The sequence below is a fragment of the Aquarana catesbeiana genome, linkage group LG13 (genome assembly GCF_042186555.1).
Source record: "Aquarana catesbeiana isolate 2022-GZ linkage group LG13, ASM4218655v1, whole genome shotgun sequence".
Classification (NCBI taxonomy): domain Eukaryota; kingdom Metazoa; phylum Chordata; class Amphibia; order Anura; family Ranidae; genus Aquarana; species Aquarana catesbeiana.
The window spans coordinates 30,027,060-30,053,189 of NC_133336.1; the positions used below are offsets into that span (position 1 = coordinate 30,027,060).

General features: G+C 44.6%; 1 protein-coding gene across 1 annotated transcript; it reads right to left on the reverse strand.

Annotated features, from left to right (window-relative positions):
• Positions 1–627: 627 nt before the first annotated feature.
• Positions 628–23,767, reverse strand: PSMC6 (proteasome 26S subunit, ATPase 6). Its single transcript, XM_073610071.1, has 14 exons — positions 23,569–23,767; positions 18,628–18,707; positions 14,539–14,578; positions 13,566–13,618; positions 13,159–13,226; positions 11,458–11,572; positions 11,253–11,340; positions 10,466–10,527; positions 9,330–9,453; positions 7,553–7,614; positions 6,756–6,876; positions 6,585–6,665; positions 4,748–4,819; positions 628–843 (listed from the first exon to the last, which is right to left on the reverse strand). Exons 1-14 carry the CDS (start codon positions 23,693–23,695, stop codon positions 725–727), a joined length of 1,212 nt encoding a protein of 403 aa, XP_073466172.1. The 5' UTR covers positions 23,696–23,767; the 3' UTR covers positions 628–724.
• Positions 23,768–26,130: the final 2,363 nt, after the last annotated feature.

Here is a 26,130-nt window from a genome sequence, read left to right on the forward strand (position 1 = left end):
ATTTTAGAATATATTGCAAAAAATGAATAAAATAATAACTAATAAAAATACTCAGTGGTAATCAAATACTACCAAAAGAAAGCTCTATTTGTGCAAAAAAAAAAAAATATCTAAATTTAAGTACAGTGTTGCATGACCGCGCAATTACCAGGTTAAAGTAACGCAGTGCTGAATACCAAAAACATGGCCTGGTCATGAAGGGGTAAACTCTTCCAGAGCGCAAGTGGTTAAAAATTCCAATAAAGCCTGGATCTACATCGGTTTATGAAGTAATAGTAGGATGACTCGTACATTAACTTGGATAAATAAAAAATACACCAGATTTGAACATTGTTTATTTACCTTGTAAAGAAAAAAAAAATAAAAAAAAAAGTTGGTTAATATAAAATACTTCTTAAGAAAACACAGTAACTTTCTTAAACTCTGTTCTGTTGCTTCATTCTTCCCCCTGACTTCTTTTCACTTGTTCACGCAATAAATAATTTTTGTAAAAACACATTTTCTATGTGGGCAATCGCAAGCCATGTTTGCTAAAATACAGAACACCCCCCTCCCCCCTTTTTGTAGCAGACAAATCACCTCCCTCCCTCATCCCCTCCCCTCTGAAATTACCAAGCTAATTCCGACAATGTTGTATGTACTTTTAATAAACAACCATATCCTAGAGGAGCAACAGAACCTCTAACAGAGAACACATAAATCACCCATGTATCCATTGTCTACATTAAACAGGTTTGTAATCAAGTTTAGACTCTAGCTTCTTAGAATCTGCAACTTTTCGGACTGCCTTCATGAAGTCTTCCTGGACGACAAAGTCGTGATCTGCACGAATTGCAAACATACCTGCAAGAACAAAATTACAAAATTAAAAAAAAAAAAAGTAAAATAAAATTTAAAGTCCACCCCCCCCCCACCCCACCCCTCAATTGGAAAAAAAAAAAAAAAAAAAATTTAGCCTCTCTCAATCACCACAGATTTTTAGGCTCTGTTCACATTGGTGCGATGCGGGTACGCTGCGAATCCACTGGATTCCCACATCGAGTCTGACTCTTAAGGCTGTTCACAGGTGCGATCCAATTCCGGTGCAGACCAAAAAAAACGGGTCCTGCACGACTTTGGTCCAAATGCAATGCAAATTCAGCCAACCACACTCTGTATGGCCGAATTTGTATCGCACAGACATCGCATGTGATTTGCACTGCATTGCGAATCACATGCGATCTTGTACAGCGCACTAGTTTTCTCCTGACGAAGCAGCATTAGACCACAAAATTAGTTGAAATGCTATCCGTGACCAACTATCCCACTGTGATCCTCCCCTTTTGGGGACCATTATATTGGTGATATACATGGATTGTTACCATGCTTTTAATCTGTATCTGATTATGTGTTCTCTTTTATTGATTCTGTATTAATAAAAACTTTATATATTATTCTATTTACATTTGAATCTATCTTAGCTTAACCTGTACCGAAATAGTCCAACTGCCCCTGTTCTTTAAGGAGGTTTGGTTGGGGACCAAACTCCCGATTTATATATATCTGAATGATGGTACAACTGTTTATAGTTCTTCTACGACTATTATGGTTATAGAGGCTACATTTATTTCCTCACATAAGAGTACAGCGGCAGAGCAGCACTTCTGTGCCGAATCATGTATTTAGTACGTGATCCAGAACTTCGAGGGGTCGGCACCTTTGATTGCCCTAGATGTTAGCCCCTTCCCAGCCAGTGTCATTAGTACAGCGACAGTGCATATTTTAAGCACTGATCACTGTATTAGTATCATTGGTTCCCACAAAATGTCAGTGTCAGATTGCCCGTAATAAGTCACTAATCACCACCATTACTAGTATAAAAAAAAAAAAAGTATATCTATCTATCTATATAGAGAGAGATATCTCTATATATAGAGATATCTCTATATATAGATATCTCTATCTATATATAGAGATATCTCTAATATATATATATATATATATATATATATATATATATATATATATATATATATATATATATATATATATATATATATATATATATACACACACACACACATATATATATATATATATATATATAGATCTATCTCTATATATATATATCTATATATATATCTATATACACACACACACACATACAAATACATACATATATATATATATATATATATATATATATATATATATATATATATATATATATATATATATATATCAGGGCTCGACAAACCCCGGGCGCCAGGTCGCATTTGCGACTAGAATTAGCGACCTGGCGCCTGGGGCGGCACAGCTGGGGTATCCTGTGTCCGTTCGACACCCCCCCCCCTCCCGCCGCGATCGCGCTGGGCCGCGCCGGTAATTGAGGCCCCGGCTTTGCGGCCTACTGCAGTCCTATGGTTCCTGGTTCCTTCTGCAAGCGGGCGCCCTCTGGTGGTGGCCGTTGGTATGACAAGACATCCACCAATGCTAATGGAGCTTTCCCTACCTGTTTTCACTGCCTGCTCATCTCCTTCCCTTTACTTAGAACCCCCAAACATTATATATATTTTTTATTCTAACACCCTAGAGAATAAAATGGCGGTCATTGCAATACTTTCTGTCACACCGTATTTGCGCAGCGGACTTACAAGCGCACTTTTTTGGGAAAAAATACTTTTTTTTATTAAAAAAATAAGAAAACAGTAAAGTTAGCCCAATTTTTTTTATATTGTGAAAGATAATGTTACGCCGAGTAAATTGATTCCCAACATGTCACGCTTCAAAATTTCATCCGCTCATGGAATGGCGACAAACTTTTACCCTTTGAAATCTCCATAGGCGTTGTTTAAAAAATTCTACAGGTTGCATGTTTTGAGTTACAGAGGAGGTCTAGGACTAGAATTATTGCTCTCGCTCTAACGATCGTGGCGATACCTCACGTGTGGTTTGAACACCGCTTTCATATGCGGGTGCTACTCACATATGCGTTCGCTTCTGCAAGCGAGCTCGGCGGGACGGGGCGCATTTAAAAAAATTATTATTTTTTCTTATATATTTTACTTTTTATTTTTTATTTTTACACTGTTTTTAAAAAAAAAATAAAAATTGTGTCACTTTTATTTCTATTACAAGGGATGGGGCACATTTAAATTTTTTTTTTTCTTATTTTAACTTTTATTTTTTCACTGTTCTTTTAAAAAAAAAAAAAAAAAAAAAAAAAAAAAGGCACTTTTATTCCTATTACAAGGAATGTAAAAATCCCTTGTAATAGAAAAAAAGCATGACAGGTCCTCTTAAATATGAGATCTGGGGTCAAAAAGACCTCAGATCTCATATTTACACTAAAATGCATTAAAAAAAAAAAATTGTCATTTGAAAAAAATAAAATAAAATGTTCCTTCAAGAGCTATGGGTGGAAGTGAAGATTTGACGTCACTTCCGCCCTGCAATGACTTGGAGAAGGGCGGGGGGGCCCATCTTCCTCTCACTTGTCTCCATGTCAGGCCAGGGATAGATCTGGATCGCCTCCGCCGTTACCGACGACCACGGTAAGCGGTGAAGGGCACCGGAGAGCGGCGGTAGGGGGGGCCCTCTCCTGCCGCCGATAAAAGTGATCTCGCTGCTAATCTGCTGCAGAGACCACTTATCTGAAAGAGAACTGCCGGCTCTTGAAGAAGATACCGGGGTCATGGAGCTAGCTGCTACCATAACAACGGTATTTCTCTTCAAAGACAGGACGTATATAGTCGTCCTGCGGGAAGGAAGTGGTTAATTAAAATGAATTTATTATCTGTCATCTCCCTGCTTGGCCCCTTTCACACGGGCTGTCTGATCAGGTTCGCCTGTCAGCTTTTCAGGCGGACCTGATTGGATCCTTAGCGAGAATATGGCGGTCTTGTGTCCCTGCATGGCAGGAAATAAAAGCAGTCACATTCGTTCTAGTCGTCTCTGTGTAAATTTAAGATTGGTTAATTTTTATATTGAAAATAAAGCTTTGTCGGTCGTTTAAAAAAAAAAAAAAAACCTGGCTCCTAACTTTTTTAGCTGGCTCCTAGATTCCAAGCAAATTTGTCAAGCCCTGATATATATACATATATACATACACACACACACACATACACACACATACCTACCAAAGTTTGTAGACATTATAACTTTATAAGCTTATTGGGATTTATTTATTTTTTTTTTACTAAAAATAAGTAGCAGGATACATATTGGCCTAAATTTATGAGGAAATTAGATTCTTAAAAAAAAATTTATAGCAGAAAGTAAATATTTAATTTTTTTCAAAATAATAATTTTTCTCATTTATATGCAAAATATGGCCTGGTCAGGAAGATGGGTAAATCTTCTGGAGCTGAAGTGGTTAAGAAGCACGTTTAGATTCAAATGTTCAACATGGAAAAACTAGTCTAAAGCTCCGCCGGCCAGTTCAATAAAAACGGGCCAATATTTGGCCCATGTGTTGGCCAGCTGCTCTGGCTTCTGTTGGATGAGCATGCTGGAAAACCAGCAGCCGACTGGCTCCAGATCAGCGCTCTCAGCCAATGGCCGACCCCCTGTCAGAACACAATAACTCAGCTGGGGGAGAGATTGTTGTACTTACGATGAAATGTTAGTACAGCAGCTCTGACTGGAGCCAGTTTTTCCCAAATCAACAAAGGAAAAAAAAAAAAAAGTGTATGTACCCGGCTTTACAATGAAAATGCTGCAGAGGTCAGGAAGAGGAGACATTGACAATATAAAATTACCCCCTTACCGGCTTCAGTGCAGACATTCCTCAGATCTGCTCCATTAAATCCATCTGAAAGCTTCACAATGGCTTCATAATCTACAAAGAAAAAAAAAAACGCCACCAAGTCAGCACCAAGAGTATGAATGTCTATAACAGCTCCACTAAAATGAAGTAATAGTAAATGCAGCACAGATAGTAAACAAACACTGGCTAGGCACAGTTAACCATTTGATCGCCCTAGATAATGTTTAACCAGCAAGTGTCATTAGTACAGTGATAGTGCATATTTTTAGCACTGATCACTGTTATTAGTGTCACTGGTTCCTGCAAAGTGTCAGTTAAGGTCCGATCGTCCGTTGCAATAATCGCAGTCCCGATATAAGTCGCTTAACTGCACCATTACTAGTATATAATAATAAAAAATAAAAAAATTCCAGGATATATCCCATAGTTTGTACATGAAATAATGTTCACATAAACCAATCAATATATGTTTATTGGGATTTTTTTTCTTGGGGGGGGAAAAAAAAAAAAAAACCCAAAACATGTAGCAGAATACATATTGGCCTAAATTTATGAAGAAATTTGATTTTTAACTTTTGTTTTTGTTAATTGGATATGCTTAATGGCAGAAAGTAAAAAATAGTGTTTTTTTTTTTTTTTATTTCAAAAGTTTGTTTTTGTTTATAGCGCAAAAAAAAAAAAAAAAACACACCACGCAGTGGTGATCAAATACTACCAAGAGAAAGCTATTTCTGGAGAAAAATTACAAATTTTATTTGGGTGCAGCGTTGCATAAAGTAACAGGATCACAAAAAGTGGCCGGGTCATGAAGTAGTTGGGGGGGGGGGATTTTCCAGAGATCAAGTGGTTAAATGTCTGAAGTTCAAAAGCAAAATAAATAAAAATCTCACATGAGAGGCTCTTTATGATTAAAATTACATGTGCCAGCACATACTGAACAGAATTTTATAACTTTCAGTTCCACCACCATCGCAGAGCTAGAGAGAGATCTGCTTGTTAATTAGCATTGAGGGAAGACCCGATTGCTGTAATTTCTTGAATAAAGGCCCATCTCAGCAGACCAACACCAAGGTCCCTACTGGATCATTTAAATCTTAAGCCTTTACAGGCCAATGTAAATAAGAGCAGAGCCCATCCCTCCATGTGCTGCCGGGAGGGGAGGGGGGGGTGACACCATTTCCAGTTTTTTGGCTCAGCAGCCCAAATCATCCCCATACAGCAATGTCCGAGTGAATGTTCTTGATATTTTTCAAACATTCAGTCTGCAAAGTCAGCACCTTTAACATGTGTGAGGCTTGCAAAGAGCAACTGCAGTCTGCTCACATAAATTGTAATACCTTTGCCATTCTAAAGCTTCCCTCCAACCACTTTGCGTATTATTTTATATAAACTGCGATTCTGTACTTGCCAGATGCGCTGCAGAAATCTCCCTCCACCGAGTCTGGCTGCAGTCATTTTAACTGCGGGCAGCTAAAGCTGCTGCCTGTTCACTTCCTGGATTTACACAGAGGCACACCTCCAGCTCTGCAGCTCTCACTGGCCCTCTTATGACTCACAACCCCCTCCCGAAAGCGAGAGCACTGTGCATGATGTCAAAAGCCTAGGCCAATGACCAGACAAGAAACAGGAAGTGGGCTGTACTTTTTTTTTTTCTGCTAGTAAAAAAGAGTTACTATTTAAAAGTTAAAATGAAGGGCAGAATATTTAAAATATGGAAAGTTAAAAAAAATGACTGAAGGTCTGCTTTAAGAATATGATCCTGAAATTTCAGATGCTAGAGAATCCACAAAAAGGACACCTTTGTACAAAAGCAATAACAGTTGACTTTTTTTTTTACCTATTTCTCCATGTTTAGTAATAGGGCCAGCATGGATCTTCAAGATATCTAGCCTGGCTTGCTCATTGGGAAGTTCAATATCTAGAAAACAAAAAACAAAATATGCACTAAAATTATGACACAAGCAAATGAGAAAAAAAGAACCCATAATCCATGTAGAGAGAGACATACGGATTTTGCGGTCAAGTCTTCCAGGGCGTAGTAAGGCCGGGTCCAAAGTGTCTGGTCTGTTGGTGGCCATAATCATTTTTACTCTATGTAGAGTATCAAATCCATCCATCTGATTTAACAACTAGTGAAAAAAAACAAAAACAGGTCCGTGTTTGATAGGAAATCATTGTACCAAGTGTCACATTAAAAATAAAACTTTAAAATGCTAATCCTCTCCCACAGTCCTTACCCAAACAAAATGAAAATAGCGCAGCATAGTGGCTAAGTGGTTAGCACTACCTGCCCAGAGTTTGCATGTTCTCCCTGTGCCTGGGTGGGTTTCCCCGAGTATTCCGGTTTCCTCCCACACTCCAAAGACTTGCTGGCATGTTTATTGGCTCCTGTCTAAATTGGCCCTTGTATGTGTATGTATGAATGAGAGTTAGGGACCTTAGATTGTAAGCTTATTGAGGGCAGAGACAGATGTGAATGCACAATATATCTGTAAGGCGCTGCGTAATCTGATGGCACCTGTAATAAATAGAATTTACTAAGGAGGTGTTCTCCATGTATGTCAGATCAAACTGAAGGCTCCCTCATCTCATCAGAATGGTATTGGCAGAAAACAGAACAGTCTGCTTAATAGCAACTCTGGGTCCATAGAAATTCTATCCGCCCTCAAGGCATTGCACCTGAATAGGCTGACTAGTTACTTTGGACAAAAGGCACCTTTAAGACAATTAGGCCAAAATTATTTTACTGGCTCAGATTGGTCTGGTTGGTTACTGAATAAATCTGCCACTGTTAAAGCAACATACCTCCATTAGAGTTCTCTGAATTTCTCGATCAGCAGAAGTACCTTCTGAAAACCGCCGACCACCTTAGAAGGGGAAACAAAAACAGGTCACAGTTATTAATGGCTAACATGTATATTTTTGTCAAAAGATACATCATATAGCACAGTGGTCAGTAACTTTATTCATGGTAAAAGTGGGGAAAAAAAAAAATAAAAAAAGATAACGGGGGCAGGGGAGGAAGGAGGATTGTACAAGTCCACAGGCTTTTTTCTTGCAGAAGAGACATGCAAAGTTACCTACCTGCTTGAATTCTCCTTTAGGGCCAATTCACACACTAGAAACGCAGTCCAGATGCTTTTTTTGATGCAGCCCAGTGCATTCTCCCCCATTTTTTAACCTCCATTGCGTTTCACAGTGTTCCAGTACAATCCAGTGCAGGAAAAATGCAGCATGTTCTACTTTTTTTTCTGGAACACACTAGAACTGCAATGGATGGGGCAGCACTGTCAGTAGGTGACACGCACAAGGGGGGTGGGGCTGGAGAGAGAGGACACAGAGGAGAGGCAGAGTGCGGTTGACGAAGGTATGTACTCTGACCACGATGTCAGGCTCAGCAGCCATGATACACCGTGGTCAGTTTACAGAAGGGAGGAGTGAAACTGGCAGGATCAGCCAGGTATTTTTTTATTTTTTTTTTTTTTTAGGTGTTACAGGGGTCAAAATTACATAGCACAAGCACTCTGCTGTATATAAAACTGCTTTAAAAGCAGCGGGATCTATTTTTTTGGGGGGGGGGGTTAACAAACGCTTTAAAATTACAGTCTATGGCAGCAGAAGTCAGCACAAACTGAATCGCATACCGGGGGCTGCCGACGCCCGATATAGTTTATAGTGTCAGTACTGTCAGTCAAGTACTTGCTGATACTGAGCACCGATACTATGCAGTGCAAACGATCCAGCGATGTGCTAATCTGAGCTGCCCCTTCCCACGGCCGTCTCACCCTGGCACCAGAATTTCAACTGTGGGCACCCAGCTGTGACAGATTGTGGCTTCACAGACAGGTGTCCACTGCATATATGCGCGTTGTGAATGGTCCTGCAGTCTACTGGGACTTGTCCCAGAAGATTGCAGGGAGGGGGAGAGGAGAACTTCCAGTCAGATCGCCCAGGCGATCCGAGGGGGAGGTGGGAGAGGGGACTTGACAAAACTGGGTTCCTGCACCAAGTACCGGTTGTCTGATCCTTCAAATGTAATGTCAACATTTAAAAGAAGATTTAAACAAACTTTAGGCTACTTTCACACTGAGGCAGATTCAGGCGTTTTAGCGCTAAAAATAGCACCTGTAAAGTGCCTGAAAACTGCCTCGCATGGCACCCCAATGTGAAAGCCTGAGTGTTTTCACATTGGAGCGGTGCACTTTTGCAACGGGAGGAAAAAAAAAAAAAAGGTCTTGAAAGCAGCATCTTTGGGGCAATGTAGGAGCGCTGTATACAGCGCTCCAACACCACCACACCGCCCCGCCCATTGGGATGAATGGGCAGCGCTTCATAAGCGCCGCGACAGGGGACCTTTTAACCCCTTCTTGGAGGATAAAAGCGTCCCCCTAGCGGCCGAAAAGCGCCGATTAAACAGTGGTAAAGCGCCGCTAAAACTAGCGGCGCTTTGCCGCTAACGGACCCGCCGCCCCAGTGTGAAAGCAGCCTAAAATAAGATTCCCCCAAAATCAGAATTACTACTTTCAGAAGGCTCCCAAATCACATTCATAGATTTACTATAACATAACTTCTTCTGCCTTACCTATGGCATCAATTTCATCCATGAAAATGATACACGGCTGGTGGTCTCTGGCATAATTGAACATTTCTCTAATAAGGCGAGCGCTTTCACCAATGTATTTGTCTACAATAGAGCTAGATACAACCTGGCAAAATAAAGGAAAGGAGGGTTAAACAAGCTGAAAGTACAGAAGCATAAAAAAAAAAAAAAAAAAAGTATAATATATATATATATATATATATATATATATATATATATATATATATATATATATATATATATATATACACACACACTTATGTGCAGGAACACACACGGTGCCATTACCATCCACCTTTGGAAAAATTATGGTTGCCTGACTTTCTCTGGCTTCAATACATTTAACCCATAATAATCAGGTATGCATCAGGTTAGGTCACAGAAAAGGCAGCACTCCTTATCTGCATACCAGTTCAGGGCTATTAGCCTATACTGAAAACAAAGGATCAGCACAAAAACCAGGCAATATTTTTAGAAAAAAAAAAGCCTGAAATGGAACCTTCCATAGCCCCTCAGTATAAAAGTTCCTTTAACCACTTACCTACTGGCCACTTTTAAAGCACTGTCACACTTTGAATGACAATTGCGCGGTCATGAAACATTGTACCCAGATGACATTTTTAAAATTTTCTTTTCCCCACACAAATGGAGCTTTTTTTGGGTGGTATTTAATCAACACTTTTTTTTTTTTTAACTTTGCTAAACAAAAAAAAAAACAAAAAAAACTTTTCATAGTTTGTCATAAAATTTTGCAACAGGTAGTTTTTCTCCTTCACTGATTATCAGTGCTCATGTCCCTTTAACACAAGCCGGTTATCGACTTTCTCACCTCACATCAGCGTGAGGAAAGAAGAGCCAGTAAGCGGCTTGTGTTACTTCAGTGATCAGCTGTCATTGGAAACAGCTGATCACAGGGCCACTGTGATTTGCATTTTACCCCAATCTGTGATCAGCTAAGTCCGAAGGACACGCGGGCAGTGAGATCACAGGACGATGTCAATGTACGACCTCCCGGCAAATTAAGCCTGGACTGTAGCAGTCTTTTGGCTATAGGACAGGTGAGAAGGGGGTCAAGCAGAAGTAGGATGTGATTGATTCATGTGTAATAAAACGATTACCTTTAAGTAATTGCAATCCAACTGACTGGCCACAGCCCTTGCCAAGAGTGTTTTTCCAGTACCTGCAAGAAGCAAAGAGAATGGTTACGCCGATATCATAGAATTAACAACCACCAACCAATAGACCCCAAATACCAAGTCCACCTTTTACAAAAAAAAGTAATAAATGCCACAAAACATGTTCTCTGATTAATGTGAATCCATCGGTTTTGCATTGAAGCCTGCAGCCGCAATCATGATGGTGCAATGCATTGGCTCTTTTAATGCTTACCTCCCAACCTCTGATTAAGAGATGCAGACCTGGGCTGGATGAAGTAGGCTGAGCTATAAGGGGGTGGGGGGAGAAGGGATTGTTTGCACAGCTTTGTTGTGATGGCAAAAAGCATTTGTACCATTTCCAGTGAATGATCCCTGTATACTGTAGATGATGCAGAATTGTGAACGGAGCGCCACTAAACTAATATCAACATGCTTTTCTGCAGGGACAAGCTCCGTGCAATTCAGGTAAGGGGAAGGGGGCAGTCTGAGGGATGATGTGACCATGCTTCAAGTTTAGGGTGCAACGTGAAACATGGTCAGAAAGGTGAACTTGGCGCTTACCCGGTCTGAGACCCGTGAGAACCGTGCATGCGCTAGATGGATGGCATTTGGGGGGGTCACCTTACATACAATTTTGTATTTTATTAATGTATTTTTATATACGTTGTAACAACACACACCTAATGATTTTATATTGAGTGGCAAGTATGGCACCTAAAAAAAAATCTTAGAGGAAACAGATACAAACCTGGCGGACCGTAAAGCAGGCAGCCCTTTGGAGGAATAATCCCCACACGCTGAAACAGCTCCGGATTTGTGAGGGGAAGTTCAATGACCTGCAAAAAAACAATGATAGAAAATCAACATGTTAAGCTCTAGAAAAATGTTTGTGTCCAACCATATTGTGGGAAAAAAATAAAAAGAAAAAAGAAAAAAAACACACACACACTTACCTCCCTGAGTTCTCGGATCTGTTCAGAGAGCCCACCAATTTCAGAATAGGAAACATTCCCAGGATCCTCATGAGACATGTTATACACAAGAGGATCTACTTCACGGGGCAAGTAACTGCACAAAAAGGAAAAGAATGAAGTCAGTTTCCCGGTGAACCAAATAAAAAAAAAAAAAAAGACCCACCACCTCAAAGTAGTGCAACAATTTTCACCCTGTATCTATTAAAATTTATTTATATATAACCCTGCGCTAGTGGTGGAGTGAACAAATATTATATACCAGGCTTTCTGCAAAACCTTACACATACAGCAAAGGATCCAACCCTATCTTCTGCACAAACAAAAAGGGAAAGGACACTTTGGGTAGAGTGCTCCATTAAGGTAAAAGTGCACTTTAAACAAAGTGCATTTATCCTTTTTGTTTCCTTCTGCAGTTCTAACCTAATCCACCCTCTCTTCACAGATGCATACTTACCCTTATCAAACAGCCCCAGTCCTGCTTTTTTTTTTTACATCCAGTGCTGTATTATAAACAAATATACTTCTACGGGACCATTTCAGATGGTCTTTAGCCTTAGGAGTCAGCCCCATAGAAGTCCATGTGGATGTAATATGCAGGTGTGACCAGGACAGTAAAGGCTTGTAAACAAACCAATGGAACCGCAGCCATCGGATCCAGGTAAGTATGCATCTGTGGAGGGTAAGTCAGAGCAGGTCAGGGGAAGGGGGGCCAAAAAGGATGAAGTACACTTATTAAGCAGCTCAGTTTTCAATTTCCAAAAACTGGGAAAGATCAAACCAAACTGCCACCCCTTTAGCCTCGAAAGGTTCACCCCCTTCATGACCAGGCCATTTTTTTGCAACATAGTACTACATTACTTTAACTGAGAAATGCACGGTCCTGCGACGCTGTACCCAAATAAAATTGATGTCCTTTTTTCCCCCCACAAAGAGCTTTCCTTTGGTGGTATTTGATCACCTCTGTTTTTTATTTTTTGCGCTAAACAAAAAAAAAAAAAAAAAAAAAAAAAAAAAAAAATTTACTTTCTACTATAAAACATTATACACACACACCTTCATCAATTTAGGCCAATATGTATTCTGCTACATATTTTTGGCAAACAAAAACCCAATAAGCGCATATTGATTGGCTTGCGCAAAAGTTATAGCGTCTACAAACTATGGGATACATTTGTGGAAATTTTTTTTTATTTTTTTATTAGTAATGGCAGTGAGCAGCGATTTTTAGCAGGACCGCGACATTGCAGCAGATAAATCGGAAACTAGGTGACACTTTTTTTGGGGACCAGAGACACCAAAACAGCGATCAATGGCAAAAAAAAAAAAAAAAAAATGCACTGTCACACTGTACTAATGACACTGGCAGGGAAGGGGTTACCATCAGGGGTGATCAAAGGGTTAAATGTGCTCCTAGGGGGTGCTTTGACTGGGGGAAGACAGAGATCAGCGTTTCTGCTTAGCAAAAACACAAGATCCCCATCTTCCCCTCTCAAAGAACGGCGGTCTGCCTTGTTTATATAGGCAGAGAGCTGTTCTGCCTCTCCTGAGAATGATCGGCGGCACGCAACCCCAGACCCATCGCACAAAATTACGTACAAGGCCACCCTGCCACAGTATATCTGAACGAGGCGGTCCATAACAGGTTAAAGAAAGCAACAGGCATTCCATGTACAGACTTACCGCATGATAGTGAGAGTTGTCATATCTAAAGCAACCCTTGTGCCAGGTTTCAGTTTACTTTTGTCAAGCTGCAGGGAAGAAAGAATATACAATAACTATTCATTTGCACAGGTTTGTTTTTTAGTCCTGTTAAGTGCTTCTCACAAAATGGCGGTTTCAACAAAAAGCAAACATGATAAACTATTATTTAATATTTGTTACTATTCAAAATGCCTCTCGGGGGATTCTTCTGGATGAACTGTGGGTATAGGATTGTAGGATCCCCCCTTATTGGTTGAACTAGATGGAATTGAGTCTTTTTTCAACCAGACTATAACTATTATATCAGGCTCACTTTCCACAGTGACATAACCACAATTTAAGGAGGCAAAAAAACAAAGATTGACAAATAAATCAAGAGAAATTACCTGTCGACGACAGCCAACAACATATCTTGGTCCATTTGTTGCTTTGACAATGACTGGAACATGATAAAATTTAAAATGAATGCCATGATACAAATTATTTGTAATATAATGTAATGTAAGAGATGCTTTGCTATGGTCTAGACATTATTTCTGTATGGAAGTAGACAGCAGGTAAACCCACAGAGATTTGTCCCCAAGTCAAATCTACTTCAGATAGATTGACTCCCTCGCAACCTTTTTATGGGGTCTTTAATGCCTAAATGTCTGGGCCAAATTTTGCAGTGCCAGCATGTCTGTCAACGCATCAATTCTCAGTAATATTACCCCATAAACAAACGTATACATATATCTTTTATGGATGTATCATATTTGCCGACTGCTTAACTGGGAAAATATGTCATTACTTATGGCTGTAGCTACTTTCCATAAACCCAGTATTCATTTTTCCCCACAGGTGCTGCTCTGATAAAAGTGACCCCTCCCGCCGTTTTCCAGTGGTTGCTGTGCTTACCCGGCTGATTGGTAGCTTTGGAAACCGATCCGGGGCTGGCAGCGGCTGGTCACAGAGATGAGCAAAGGAAAGATGGTCTCCGCTCATCTCTATGGCCTAGGAGGATTTGAGCAATGTCATTTAGCCCAATGTAAACAAGGCAATATTTTTTTTTTTTTTTTTAAAAGCAAAAAGGTCACTTTTTTTTTTTTTGATCATTTTCTTTTAAGGGAAAAGGAGATATTTGGGGTATTATAGACCCCAGATCTCTCCATAAAGAGGACCAGTCATGCTGTATTGTTCTTGCAAGGGACGTTTACATTTCTTACGATAAAAGTGATCAAACTTTTTTTTTGTCTGTATGTGATCATTAGGTCAGAGCTGACAGTAATCAAACATGATAGGGAAACTATTTTTATTTTTTTTAAACACATGCAACAAAACACACATTTTTGGACAGTTCCTCACAAAAGCAATACTTACATTTTTCTTCTGTTAACTGTTTAAGGACTTCACCAACAATCTGAAGAATTCAAAAAAGGTATTTGAGAGAAAAAACAAAACAAAACCAAAAAAAAAAAAAAAATCACACACAAGCATTTTGCACTTGTTATTCATATATAGTGAAGGGCTAAATTTATTTCAAAGAAACCGTCTACATAGTGACCACATAGTCTTGTGATACAAGCTCACCAATTTCTAGTATACAGACTGGTTGGCCAAGCCAACAAATTAGCTGCAACCCTTTCTGGCAAAAACAGATCATCAAAATTAAAATTCTCACGTCAGTGTGGCATGCATGCATGCAATTACAGCTTTACAGTGGTTAGAGAGGCACAAGTTTTTTTTTTACCTTCATGCATTCTATGCATGAAGAAAAAAACCTTCCATGTGCAGTAGCCCCCCCAAATAATTACCCAAGCCCCATCCCGATCCAGCGATGTCAACGAGAGCCTTGCCTCTCCGAGGACTCATACTCCTGATGCTGTCAATCACAGCCAGTGAGCCAGTCAGGAGACGGATGGGGCGGGGCTGAACTGTGGCTCTGTTTGTGAATGGACACATAGCGGAGGGTCGGGAGCGCGCCTGCTTGGGGCACCCAGCAGAAGGGAGGGGCTAGGAGCTCCGGCATGGGACCTAAGAGGAGGATCTGGGCTGTTCTGTGTAAAAACCATTACACCAAGCAGGTAAGTATAGCATGAAAAAATAATGGTAAATGATTCACTAGTGCCTGCCCTCCCTCCAAGTGAAATCAGATAGCAGCGCTAATTATAAAAAATGTGCATACATATGTGAATTAACCACAAAACAAGCTGAAAAGTGACAACCTCCCAAGTGTCACACAAATAATGAGCAAAATAATTCTAATGTGAAAATTAAACAGTGTATAAATTGGTAACATAAAAGTCCAAAAATAGTGACGTAGTGATATATGTGATGCTTCAGAAATAATACAGATCTTCAGTGAGCAAAAATCTTCCACCACACCGCTGTGCACTGTGATCTCCACTCCCCTTCAGCGAGCAGACTCACCAGCTATTTTTGCCTTACACTCTCGTGCTTGGCTCACAGGCTATTCCCACACAGTAGGGGGTACAATGATAATTTCCACTCAATTCCTGTTGGATATCCAGAGCATATGCTAGCGTACTCTCCACATGAAACAAAGAAAAGCGAAGCAATAGTGCAGTAACGCAACAACCTTTAATAAAGTACCACTCTCCTTCACCATTAAACTCACATTTCATAAACTTGAATCAAGCAGAATAGCACAACACACATGGTCATCACCAAAAAACACTCTCCAAATAATAACCGGACGTATGGTGGTCACGGCGGACCCAGGCAGTCGGATGTTCGGATAACCCTCACCCGTTCCTCACGTCTCCTGGAGCCGCTTCCCCGCTTTCCTGTATGGCACCTCCTATCTCAGCGTCCTACGTCTAGCGCGTCAGATTGCCTCGTAGCCACGCCCCGACATGTTTCGTCACAAGGGACTTATTCATGGGATTGGCTGCGCTATCTGGCAATCTTTCTTAAATACCCTCCTCTCTCGTATGACGCGGTAATGGTGACACCGCGCCTGCGCACTCCCTGTGTCTCCGCTCGCACCATACGTGTACATTGCTTAGTATACACAAGTTAACATGCATTTAAAAGCTTCTGTTACTGCGAGTGCTGAGTATGACACTATATATCTGCAAGAGAACTACTTGGTCACCTCGTGGGCTCCTGTCATAGGCCGTACGGGTCACCAATCATCTTTACATGTGTTCTATATTGCAGGTCTTAAGTGTCATCTCAAAAAACATTTTTTTATAAAAAATCCCTTTGAAATTTATATCTTTTTTATTTCTATAAAAGATTATCATTAATATTAAAACTGAATGGTTGGAAAAGTGCATAAAAAAATATATATAAAAAATTATTAAAAATAAATGAATAAAAAAAAAAAAAAAAAAAAAAAAAAAAAAAAAAAAAAAAAGGTGACCAAGTAGTTCTCTTGCAGATATATAGTGTCATACTCAGCACTCGCAGTAACAGAAGCTTTTAAATGCATGTTAACTTGTGTATACTAAGCAATGTACACGTATGGTGCGAGCGGAGACACAGGGAGTGCGCAGGCGCGGTGTCACCATTACCGCGTCATACGAGAGAGGAGGGTATTTAAGAAAGATTGCCAGATAGCGCAGCCAATCCCATGAATAAGTCCCTTGTGACGAAACATGTCGGGGCGTGGCTACGAGGCAATCTGACGCGCTAGACGTAGGACGCTGAGATAGGAGGCGCCATACAGGAAAGCGGGGAAGCGGCTCCAGGAGACGTGAGGAACGGGTGAGGGTTATCCGAACATCCGACTGCCTGGGTCCGCCGTGACCACCATACGTCCGGTTATTATTTGGAGAGTGTTTTTTGGTGATGACCATGTGTGTTGTGCTATTCTGCTTGATTCAAGTTTATGAAATGTGAGTTTAATGGTGAAGGAGAGTGGTACTTTATTAAAGGTTGTTGCGTTACTGCACTATTGCTTCGCTTTTCTTTGTTTCATGTGGAGAGTACGCTAGCATATGCTCTGGATATCCAACAGGAATTGAGTGGAAATTATCATTGTACCCCCTACTGTGTGGGAATAGCCTGTGAGCCAAGCACGAGAGTGTAAGGCAAAAATAGCTGGTGAGTCTGCTCGCTGAAGGGGAGTGGAGATCACAGTGCACAGCGGTGTGGTGGAAGATTTTTGCTCACTGAAGATCTGTATTATTTCTGAAGCATCACATATATCACTACGTCACTATTTTTGGACTTTTATGTTACCAATTTATACACTGTTTAATTTTCACATTAGAATTATTTTGCTCATTATTTGTGTGACACTTGGGAGGTTGTCACTTTTCAGCTTGTTTTGTGGTTAATTCACATATGTATGCACATTTTTTATAATTAGCGCTGCTATCTGATTTCACTTGGAGGGAGGGCAGGCACTAGTGAATCATTTACCATTATTTTTTCATTGTTTTAATTTAAGCAGCAGCTATCAGTGAGGGGGAGGTCTGTGAGCGCAGCATTTGGCACACAGGAGAGGGCGGTATTCCTGTGAACCATACCAAGTGACAGAGGTAAGTATAGCATGTTTGTTATAATTAAAAAACAAAAAAAAAACCCCCATGGCTTGAATATCACTTTATGCCAGTTATGGAGATTCACCTATAATGGGGGAAAGGGTCACATCTAATCATTTGCCAACTCCAATAAGCAATCCAAAAATTAGTCTATGGCTTTTGAGCGCAACAAAAAGCCATAAGGGAGGACGTGGTCATGTAAAAGTTACAATAAGTCTGTGTGATTCTTAAAGTGGAGTTCCAAACAATTTTGAGAGGTGGTCTTAAAACGAAAGACCACCCCTCGTTTTTGGATATTTAATTTTTTGTTTTTACTTTCCCTCTCTCTTTTTTTGGAAGTACTAAGAGTACTTCCGATGCAGCCGGGCCATGGCCGAGGACGTCACATCCTCTTCCGCGGCGAGCCCCCCGTTGTCCCAGAAGACAAGCTGGCCTTTCACAAAGAGCTGCGCGACTTGCAAATGCGCAGTCGGAAACCGGCAGTGAAGCCGCAAGGCTCCACTGCCGGTTTCCCTTAGATGGAATGGCGGCGCCTGCACCCAATCCGATGGACAGATCGGCCTCAGGGGGCCGACATCGCAGGCTCCCTGGACAGGCAAGTGTCCTTACTAAAGCTACAGTGTTTGCAGCTGCTGACTTTAAAAAAAATAAAATGAAAATAATTTCGGCTGGAACACCGCTTTATCCAACTGATCCTATGGTTGCCAAATTCAAAGCATCAATATATGTTAGATTTGACTGTCCATGGCAAACGAGAGTCAGACTGTTCAAAGTATATCATGTACGTCCAACTTTAGAAGAAAAAGTTATGGGAAACCCATTTGCTGTCAATAGGAATACAATGTTGATGTTTAAATTGCCTGTCAGCTAAACAAGTACAGAATGGGAGGACTATGAGATGCAGTAACCAACCCAGAGCTTTTTTTTTTACTGTTAAACCAAATTAAACCAATACCTGTCCAACACTCTGCAGAGCTTTGAGGTCATTTTCTGATTTTTCATACTGTTTGGTGAGTTCTTTTAACTGCTCTCTTACTGGAAAAAGAAAAAAAAGATTCCATTAATGTGGGAAAACATGAATTTGTCAATTTAAAAATTCTAGAATTGTATTTGTAAAGCAATGTCAGATGAGGCATGGATGAATTATCTGACTGCCCATGGGCACTACAATCATTGCTTAAGCCAGCCATAGATTGATTAATCTTGGTCGGTTCAGCAGGGAACAGCCACAATTCGATCCATCTTTGGGGCAGGCCAGATGTACTGAAGTCGATCCATCGATTGACTAAAGTACAACCAGCTTGTCAGATTTTTGGCATGCAATCACAGCCAGGGGCTAAAGCTGCTAGCAGTGATCATTGTGGCCTGCTGGCAAAACACAATAGCGCTGCAGGAGGGATTTCCCCATCAACACTGACCGTGCTGATGGGGGAATCAAGCAATTTTCTGTCCTCCGACTTGTGGTGGAAGGACAGAGAATGATATAAATTTATATGATTGGGGCATTGTAAGGGGCATTCTTCCCACTGACCCCCCCCCCCCCCCCAATGTAAGGGGCATTCTTCCCACTGACCCCCCCCCCCAATGTAAGGGGCATTCTTCCCACTGACCCCCCCCCCCCAATGTAAGGGGCATTCTTCCCACTGACCCCCCCCCCCCAATGTAAGGGGCATTCTTCCCACTGACCCCCCCCCAATGTAAGGGGCATTCTTCCCACTGACCCCCCCCCCCAATGTAAGGGGCATTCTTCCCACTGACCCCCCCCCCAATGTAAGGGGCATTCTTCCCACTGACCCCCCCCCCCCCCCCATGTAAGGGGCATTCTTCCCACTGACCCCCCCCCCAATGTAAGGGGCATTCTTCCCACTGACCCCCCCCCCCAATGTAAGGGGCATTCTTCCCACTGACCCCCCCCCCCCCAATGTAAGGGGCATTCTTCCCACTGACACACCCCCCCCATAATGTAAGGGGCATTCTTCCCACTGACCCCCCCCCCCCCCCCAATGTAAGGGGCATTCTTCCCACTGACCCCCCCCCCATGTATGGGGCATTCTTCAAACTGACCCCCCCCCCCCCCAATGTAAGGGGCATTCTTCCCACTGACACCCCCCCCCCCCATAATGTAAGGGGCATTCTTCCCACTGACCCCCCCCCCCAATGTAAGGGGCATTCTTCCCACTGACCCCCCCCCCCCAATGTAAGGGGCATTCTTCCCACTGACCCCCCCCCCCCCCCAATGTAAGGGGCATTCTTCCCACTGACACACCCCCCCCATAATGTAAGGGGCATTCTTCCCACTGACCCCCCCCCCCAATGTAAGGGGCATTCTTCCCACTGACCCCCCCCCCCATGTATGGGGCATTCTTCAAACTGACCCCCCCCCCCAATGTAAGGGGCATTCTTCCCACTGACACCCCCCCCCCATAATGTAAGGGGCATTCTTCCCACTGACCCCCCCCCCCCCCAATGTAAGGGGCATTCTTCCCACTGACCCCCCCCCCAATGTAAGGGGCATTCTTCCCACTGACACCCCCCCCCATAATGTAAGGGGCATTCTTCCCACTGACACCCCCCCCCATAATGTAAGGGGCATTCTTCCCACTGACACCCCCCCCCCATAATGTAAGGGGCATTCTTCCCACTGACACCCCCCCATGTAAGGGGCACTCTTCCCACTGACCCCCCCCCAATGTAAGGGGCATTCTTCCCACTGACCCCCCCCCCAATGTAAGGGGCATTCTTCCCACTGACACCCCCCCCCCCATAATGTAAGAGGCATTCTTCCCACTGACACCCCCCCCCCATAATGTAAGGGGCATTCTTCCCACTGACCCCCCCAATGTAAGGGGCATTCTTCCCACTGACCCCCCCCCCAATGTAAGGGGCATTCTTCCCACTGACCCCCCCCCCAATGTAAGGGGCATTCTTCCCACTGACACCCCCCCCCCCCATAATGTAAGGGGCATTCTTCCCACTGACCCCCCCCCATGTAAGGGGCATTCTTCCCACTGACACCCCCCCCCCATAATGTAAGGGGCATTCTTCCCACTGACACCCCCCCCCATAATGTAAGGGGCATTCTTCCCACTGACCCCCCCCCCAATGTAAGGGGCATTCTTCCCACTGACCCCCCCAATGTAAGGGGCATTCTTCCCACTGACCCCCCCCCCCCCCCCCCCCCATGTATGGGGCATTCTTCCCACTGACACCCCCCCCCATGTATGGGGCATTCTTCCCACTGACACCCCCCCCCCATGTATGGGGCATTCTTCCCACTGACACCCCCCCCCCATGTATGGGGCATTCTTCCCACTGACACCCCCCCCCCCATGTATGGGGCATTCTTCCCACTGACACCCCCCCCCATGTAAGGGGCATTCTTCCCACTGACCCCCCCCCCCCCAATGTAAGGGGCATTCTTCCCACTGACCCCCCCGCCCCAATGTAAGGGGCATTCTTCCCACTGACTCCCCCGCCCCAATGTAAGGGGCATTCTTCCCACTGACTCCCCCCCCCCCCCCAATGTAAGGGGCATTCTTCCCACTGACCCCCCCCCCCAATGTAAGGGGCATTCTTCCCACTGACCCCCCCCCCCAATGTAAGGGGCATTCTTCCCACTGACCCCCCCCCCCAATGTAAGGGGCATTCTTCCCACTGACCCCCCCCCCCAATGTAAGGGGCATTCTTCCCACTGACCCCCCCCCCAATGTAAGGGGCATTCTTCCCACTGACCCCCCCCCCCAATGTAAGGGGCATTCTTCCCACTGACCCCCCCCCCCCAATGTAAGGGGCATTCTTCCCACTGACCCCCCCCCCCCCAATGTAAGGGGCATTCTTCCCACTGACCCCCCCCCCCAATGTAAGGGGCATTCTTCCCACTGACCCCCCCCCCAATGTAAGGGGCATTCTTCCCACTGACCCCCCCCCCAATGTAAGGGGCATTCTTCCCAATGACCCCCCCACCAATGTAAGGGGCATTCTTCCCAATGACCCCCCCCCAATGTAAGGGGCATTCTTCCCAATGACCCCCCCTCAATGTAAGGGGCATTCTTCCCAATGACCCCCCTCAATGTAAGGGGCATTCTTCCCAATGACCCCCCCTCAATGTAAGGGGCATTCTTCCCAATGACCCCCCCCAATGTAAAGGGGCATTCTTCCCAATGACCCCCCCCAATGTAAAGAGGCATTCTTCCCAATGACCCCCCCAATGTAAAGGGGCATTCTTCCCACTGACCCCCCCAATGTAAAGGGGCATTCTTCCCAATGACCCCCCCCAATGTAAAGGGGCATTCTTCCCACTGCCCCCCCCCAATGCAAGGGGCATTCTTCCCACTGACCCCCCCCCCCCCCAATGTAAGGGGCATTCTTCCCAATGACCCCCCCCAATGTAAAGGGGCATTCTTCCCACTGACCCCCCCAATGTAAAGGGGCATTCTTCCCAATGACCCCCCCCCCAATGTAAAGGGGCATTCTTCCCACTGACCCCCCCAATGTAAGGGGCATTCTTCCCACTGACCCCCCCCCCCAATGTAAGGGGCATTCTTCCCACTACCCCCCCCCCCCCCAATGTAAGGGGCATTCTTCCCAATGACCCCCCCCCCCAATGTAAGGGGCATTCTTCCCAATGACCCCCCCTCAATGTAAGGGGCATTCTTCCCAATGACCCCCCCTCAATGTAAGGGGCATTCTTCCCAATGACCCCCCCTCAATGTAAGGGGCATTCTTCCCAATGACCCCCCCCAATGTAAAGGGGCATTCTTCCCAATGACCCCCCCCCAATGTAAAGGGGCATTCTTCCCAATGACCCCCCCCAATGTAAAGGGGCATTCTTCCCAATGACCCCCCCAATGTAAAGGGGCATTCTTCCCAATGACCCCCCCCAATGTAAAGGGGCATTCTTCCCAATGACCCCCCCCAATGTAAAGGGGCATTCTTCCCACTGACCCCCCCAATGCAAGGGGCATTCTTCCCACTGACCACCCCCAATGTAAAGGGGCATTCTTCCCATTGATCACCAAAGTATCTGTTTATGTAACACGTGATGCACTTGTGGTGCCATTCATTGTTAATGACACCCAAAAGGCAGCCTATGCAGGAGGGGGGGGGGAGGGAGGGGTTGTATGCAAACACACATGGTATCAATGTAACACACGTTTTGGCGAGGCACGCTTTAAAAAAATAAAGGCCATAAACACAAGCACACCATCACTCCTTAACAAGAAATCCCGCATGTTGGAAAAGTCCTTCTTCCTGGGACTAGATCAGTGTTTCCCAACTCCAGTCCTCAAGGCGCCCCAACAGGTCATGTTTTCAGGCCTCCCTATTATTTTGCACAGGTGATTTGATCAGTTTCACTGCCTTAGTAATTACCACAGCCGCTTCATCCGAGGGAAACCCTGAAAACATGACCTGTCGGTGGGCCTTCAGGACTGGAGTTGAGAAACACTGATCTAAACCCCCCTCCCCCCTCATTCCTGGGACTAGAGACGGTTTTGGAGAAAATACATATGTGCAGTTGCCCATAGCAACCAGCCAGCTTATTGAAACAAACCGGCTGCTACGGCAAACCGAAAATGGCGGATAAAAGAGGTTCGTTTTGCCATAGAAACCAGTTTATTTCAATAAGCTGGCTCGTTGCTACGGGCAACTGCTCCATTGTTATTCAGGACAGCTACAACGGGACTGGTTGCCATGGGCAACAACTCCCCACCCCAAGTAGTAGTCAGTCAGGACCGAGGAGGAGTGTGTGGGCTCGGGGCCCCTGTGATGGGCTCTGCGGCCTAGTCCTCCCCCAGGAGCCGGCATGACACAGCTGATTGTGGGCGGCTGTGAGAAGCTCTCCCCTCACTGTCTCTTCTCCTCCGAACTCCTCTCCCTTCTCCTCCCCGCCACTCACACTCCTTCAGCCGCCCATCTATCTCTTTGTGTTCCAGCAGCTTCTTCCTGTAGTCCTGCAGCGCCTTCTCCCGCGGCTCGGCCATGATGAGTAGTCGCTGCTCATAGGGAATGCCGGGAAGTGCCATGGCCGCCGGGGGAGGAGGGGCTGCGCGGACAGCGAGACGTCCCGCCTACCGCGCCGCTGGAAAGACTGTCCTTGGGGGAGGCTACAGCGAGGCCAAAGAAGATACAGCGACCCTGCTGTGTGGAGGCGGGACTGCAGCTCCGAGTCTCTATATAAGTGCTACCGAATGAAGAAACAGCGACCCCTTTGTCTGGTACCGGTACTGCATCTCTTAGCTTTTTTTATTGAACTTCCCAGCGCAGCCAATAGTGAGACACAGCGACCCCTCTGTCTTGCATTGGTACTGCAACTCTGAGCCTTTCTATGTAACTTCCCGGCGCATTTAATGGAGACACAGCTATCCCTCTGTCTGATAATGGAACTGCAACCCTGAGCCGTTCTATAGAATTTCCTCAGCGCATTCAATGGAGACACAGCGACTCCTCTGTCTAGCAATGGTACTGCAACTCTGAGCCTATGAAATTACCCAGCGCAGCTAATAGAGAGGCACAGCGACTCCTCTGTCCAACAGTGGTACTGCAACTCTGAGCCTTTCAATTAAAGTGGGGTTCCACCCAAAAAACAAAAATACCTGTAAAAATTCTAAAAACAAAAAAAATTTGGATATTTTTTTTTTTCACTTACCTCTAAATGCCTGTTGCTAGGGGGTCCCTCGTAGTCTGCCTGTTCCTTTGCCTGGGCTGGTGACATCACTTCCCCCCCAGGCACAGGAAGGGCTCCGCTCTGCTCCCTCCCTCCTGTCAATCATCTGGGACCCAATACAGGTCCCAGGTGATTGAGCGGCCAATCACGGCGCGCGGCGCCGCTCGGGCATGTGCAGTGGGTGCCAGGCTGTGAAGCCACAGCCCGGCGCCCACAGTTGAAATGCCGGCGCCGACGAGCGGAGGGGGGGACGAGCGGGGCTTCGATCCCCCGCATCGCTGGACCCAGGGACAGGTAAGTGTCCAATTAAAAGTCAGCAGCTGCAGTATTTGTAACTGCTGACTTTTAATTTTTTTTTTTTTGACGGCCCCCCTGGGTGGAACTCCTCTTTAAATTTCCCAGCGCATTCAATGGAGAGACACAGCGACTCCTCTGTCTGGCAGTGGTACTGCAGCTCTAAGTTTTTTATATGGAGCTTTCCAGCCTCTAAAACAGTGGTTCTCAACCTTTCTAGTGCCGTGACCCCTTGATAAAATTTCCCAAGTTGTGGGGACCCCTAACAGTAAAATTTTCACAGCGTGGGTTCTCAGCACCCAAGGCAAGACAAGTAATTTGCGCCCCTAACCTATGGACATTTAGCGCTCCCTGAGTCCCTTCCACTCGTACAGTATTAAAACCCCTTATGGTACATTTTAGGATGTACCACTCTCTCGTTCTCCTTTCTTTCCCTTTTTATCTCTCTCTATCCTAATTTCTTGTCCCCCCCCACACCTCTCTCTAGCCGTCCTTTCTTGTTCTCTTATTCTTTCTCTCCCTTTTTCTTTGTTCCTCCCCCTCTTTTCCTCTCCCTTCCATGTATTCTCTATTTTTATTCCTTCTCTTACTCCTTGGTGGGGGATGGGGAGTTGGGATGAGTGGCAGTGCTGGTGGGGAGTTCTGTTCAGCCAACTTAGGTGCTCTTGATCAAGGTCATCTGCTGATCTGAGAACTGTAGTGGGGACTTTTAATGGCAACTATAATCACAGGTAGTTGTTACTCACTGTGTCTCTGGCTTCACTATGTCTCCGGCTCTTTGGTGTCTCGCAGCAGTGACACCTATGCCGAAATCAGGAGATGGGGTCTCCTCCAGCCCCTCCCACTTCACATTCCTCACCAGTCAGCTGACCTCTAGTCTCTGCCCCTGAGCTGAACTGTGAACTGAATGGGCGGCTGTGAAGAGGCTGAGGGGGCTCCAGGAACAACAGCCCAGCTAGGTGGCTGCGAAAGGGCTGGGAGAGCTGTGCGGGCTTCAGGAACAGCCCAGGATTCAGTGACCTCTGGGAAATCATCATTTGACCCCCAAGTTGAGAACCACTGCTCTAAAATCAATCTTTTCCACTTGTTGGGTATCCAACCCTTTCTTAGACCCCTTCCACACTGGGTCATTTTGCAGGCGCTATTGCGCTAAAAATAGTGCCTGCAAACCGAACTGAAACAGCCAGAGGGCTTTCACACTGGAGCGGTGCCCTGGCAGGACGCTGAAAAATGTCCTGCTAGCAGCATCTTTGGAGAGGTGAAGGAACACCGCTCCTGCCCATTGAAATCAATGGGGCAGCGCGGCTATACCGCCGGCATAGCGCTGCTGCAGCGGCACTTTGCGGGCGGTTTTAACCCTTTTTCAGCTGCTAGCGGGGGGTAAAATCGCCCCCACTAGCGGCCGAATAGCGCCGCTAAAACGGCGGTAAAGCGCCGCTAAAAATAGCGGCATTTTACCGCCGATGCACCCACCACCCCACCGTGAAACTGGCCTTAAAG